The sequence below is a fragment of the Cryptosporidium hominis genome, assembly GCF_000006425.1.
Source record: "Cryptosporidium hominis TU502 chromosome 6 CHRO016012, whole genome shotgun sequence".
Taxonomy (NCBI): Eukaryota; Apicomplexa; class Conoidasida; order Eucoccidiorida; family Cryptosporidiidae; genus Cryptosporidium; species Cryptosporidium hominis.
In genome coordinates, this window is record NW_666851.1 from 1 (window position 1) to 3,252 (window position 3,252).

General features: G+C 34.6%; 1 protein-coding gene across 1 annotated transcript; it reads left to right on the forward strand.

The window, feature by feature from the left end:
* Window positions 1–164: 164 nt before the first annotated feature.
* Chro.60036 (DNA replication factor) lies at window positions 165–1,547 on the forward strand. The annotated part of the gene is made up of 1 exon (XM_660186.1): window positions 165–1,547. The coding sequence occupies one exon, from the start codon at window positions 165–167 to the stop codon at window positions 1,545–1,547; it is 1,383 nt and encodes a 460-aa protein (XP_665278.1).
* The last annotated feature ends 1,705 nt before the right edge of the window (window positions 1,548–3,252 follow it).

Below are 3,252 nucleotides of genomic sequence, written 5' to 3' on the forward strand. Positions count from 1 at the left end.
CTAATAATGTAACATTTAATTCATTTCCTCCTGCTTTGGAGCGATCATTTCTACACTTTCTAAGAACATTTAAGAATGAAGAAGGTATACCCAAGTATGTGAGACAAGTTGAACAATTATTATCATCCAGATTAACAAAAACTGTTTATATTGATGTAAATGATATGCTAAATTTTTCGATTGATAATAATAAATCAGGAGATAATTCAAATATAGAAGAAGAGAGAAATAATAATGGACTAATTAGCGGACAAACTATGCTACTTGCTTTAACTGAACAATATGGTGAATATAAACAAGCAATAGATAATTTGGTAACCAGTTTCTGTAAAAGTTTTACTATAGGTGATGAAAGAGGAGATGGAAGATTAGATCCAGGATTAGGAGGCTATACTGCTTCTTTCTATGGATTAAGATGGATAGAAAGTTTAAGAACTTTAAGATGTGAAAAACTTGGAAAACTTTGTAGTTTAAGAGGAACCATTACAAGAACTTCTGATGTACGACCTGAACTAATTAAAGCATGTTTTGAATGTGAAATATGTGGATGTATTGTAGATAATGTGGTACAACAATTTGTATATTCTTTACCTTCAGTATGTCCTACTAAAGGATGTGGAAATAGAACAGCTTGGCAACTTAGACTCGAAAATTGTGATTTTGGGGATTGGCAAAAACTTAGAATTCAAGAACATGCAACTGAAATTCCACCAGGATCAATGCCAAGGTCTATGAATGTGATATTAAGAGGTGATTTTGTTGATAAATGTAAACCAGGAGATAAAGTAATCTTTACTGGAACGTTAATTGTTGCCCCTGATGTTCCTTCTTTAATGAAGCCTGGCGAAATACCATCAAGTGTCTATAAAGACAGAAGTAGAAGTCAGAATGAATATTATAATTCTGGAATTAGTGGACTTAAATCTTTAGGAGTAAGAGATTTAGCTTATCGTCTCTGTTTCCTTGCATGTCATATTGAAGTTGTTAATGCTATTGCATCAGCTGATGATGGACGTATTATTGAACAAATTAATCATCAACATAATCAAGGTGCCCAAGGTATCGTAAATAATAATGAATTAAATAATAGTGAAATTGAAGTAAATCAAGAATTGGAAGCAAATACAGGTGGTATTATTGACCATTTGAAAGATTTAAATGTACAAGAAACTTCATTTAGAAAGTTTTTGGAAATTTCTCAACATCCAAATGGAATTAATATGCTTGCTAAATATGTTGCACCACATGTATATGGTTACTCGCAGTTAAAGAAGGGAATATTGCTTTTATTAGTTGGTGGAGTAGAGAAGAGAACTAAAGATAATATTAAGTTGAGAGGAGACATTAATGTTTGTATTGTTGGAGATCCATCCACTGCAAAGAGTCAAATTTTAAGATTTGTTAATGAATTTTCTACCAGAACTGTATATACATCAGGAAAAAGCTCAACTGCTGCTGGTTTAACAGCATCTATTCATAGGGATCCTGATCAGGGTGATTTTGTAATAGAAGCTGGAGCTTTGATGCTTGCTGATAAGGGTATTTGATGTATTGATGAGTTTGATAAGATGGATGATAAAGATGTTGTAGCAATACATGAAGCTATGGAACAGCAGACTATATCAATAACTAAAGCAGGAGTATTAGCTACATTAAATGCTAGAGCTTCAGTTTTGGCAGCTTGTAGCCCAGTAGGAGGTAGATACAATCCATCTAAGACTCTTTCTCAGAATGTTAGGATTTCTGCCCCTATCTTATCCAGGTTTGATCTTTTCTTTGTAATGGTTGATGATCCAGAGGATGTTTATGATGAGGTACTTGCATCATTCATTGTTGGTTTGCATTCAAAAGCAACTGAAGGATCAGGAAGAGAAGTTACCCAAGATGAAGCATCTAATTCTAATACCGATAATGATTGTTCATTTAATCAAAAGCAATTTGCTGATAATCTCAATTTTTCAGATTCTAATAACCTTCAACTCACCAAGGATGAACTAAACCAGTATATAGCCTATGCAAAAACATTTAAGCCTTGCATTACTCCAGCTGCAAAGACTATACTTGTCAGAACTTACAAAGCTCTCAGAATGGGAGATGCTACTTCTGGAGCTAAAGCAATGAGGATTACTGTAAGACAACTTGAAAGTCTGATTCGACTTTCTGAAGCCGTTGCAAAGCTTAGATTCTCTTATTTAGTTACTCCAGAGCATGTAGAAGAAGCTTGTCAAATCTTTAAGAGTTCTCTGAGTAAGATTAGATATAATGATATAGACTTGGGTGATTTAGATGAATATGATGAAGATGGGGATGAAGAAGAAGAAGAAGAAGAGAATGTGAAAGATTTTGCAGGAATAGACAAGGATGGAAAGAGTCATAGACTTAAGAAAGTGGGAGATAAAGATGATCAAGACTCTGATGAAGGAGAAGATACTGAAATGTCGCAAGAATCGCGGGTATCGAAGAATATAAAATCTTCATCTAAGAGTAAAAAGAAGGCAAATGTTACGATAGGATACAATGAATATTTCCAAATAGCTAGAAGATTTGTAGATAAGCTCCAAAGTAGCAAGGATTCAGAAATCTCGATAACAGATTTAATAACATGGCATATTTCGGAGTATGACCATCCAGAAAGTGAAGAAGAACTTGGAGAATTGGAAGAAAAGTACCACAGGGCAATCCAAAGAATGATTCACAGAGATATGATTTTGTATATATCATTCCAAGAGGAGATTATGAGTCAAAAGAACCAATCAGAGAATGATCAAGAAGAGGAAAGTGAGGCTATCTTAATTACTTACGTTAAGGTACATCCTAATTACAATGTAAATGATACTATTACATTACCTCAACCATCATCAGGAAATAAACCTTTAACAAGGCATGCAGATTTTGGCTACCGTACATTCCAAAATGTAGAAGAAGCCAACGAATCATCCAGAGATTCACAAAAGGTCGAGGGTGAAAACGATATTTTGAATTTGAACGAGAATCTTGAACCTGAAGACTTTTTACCAGAAATGAAGAATTCTGAGCTTAAAGATTATCAAATTAATACAATTTTGCAAGAGGGGGAAGAGGATGATGATGATGAGGATGAGGATGAGGATGAGGATGAGGATGAGGATGAGGATGAGGATGAGGATGAGGATGAGGATGAGGATGAGGATGAGGATGAGGATGAGGATGAGGATGAGGATGAGGATGAGGATGAGGATGAGGATGACGAAATGGTTGATGAGGAAGTAGATG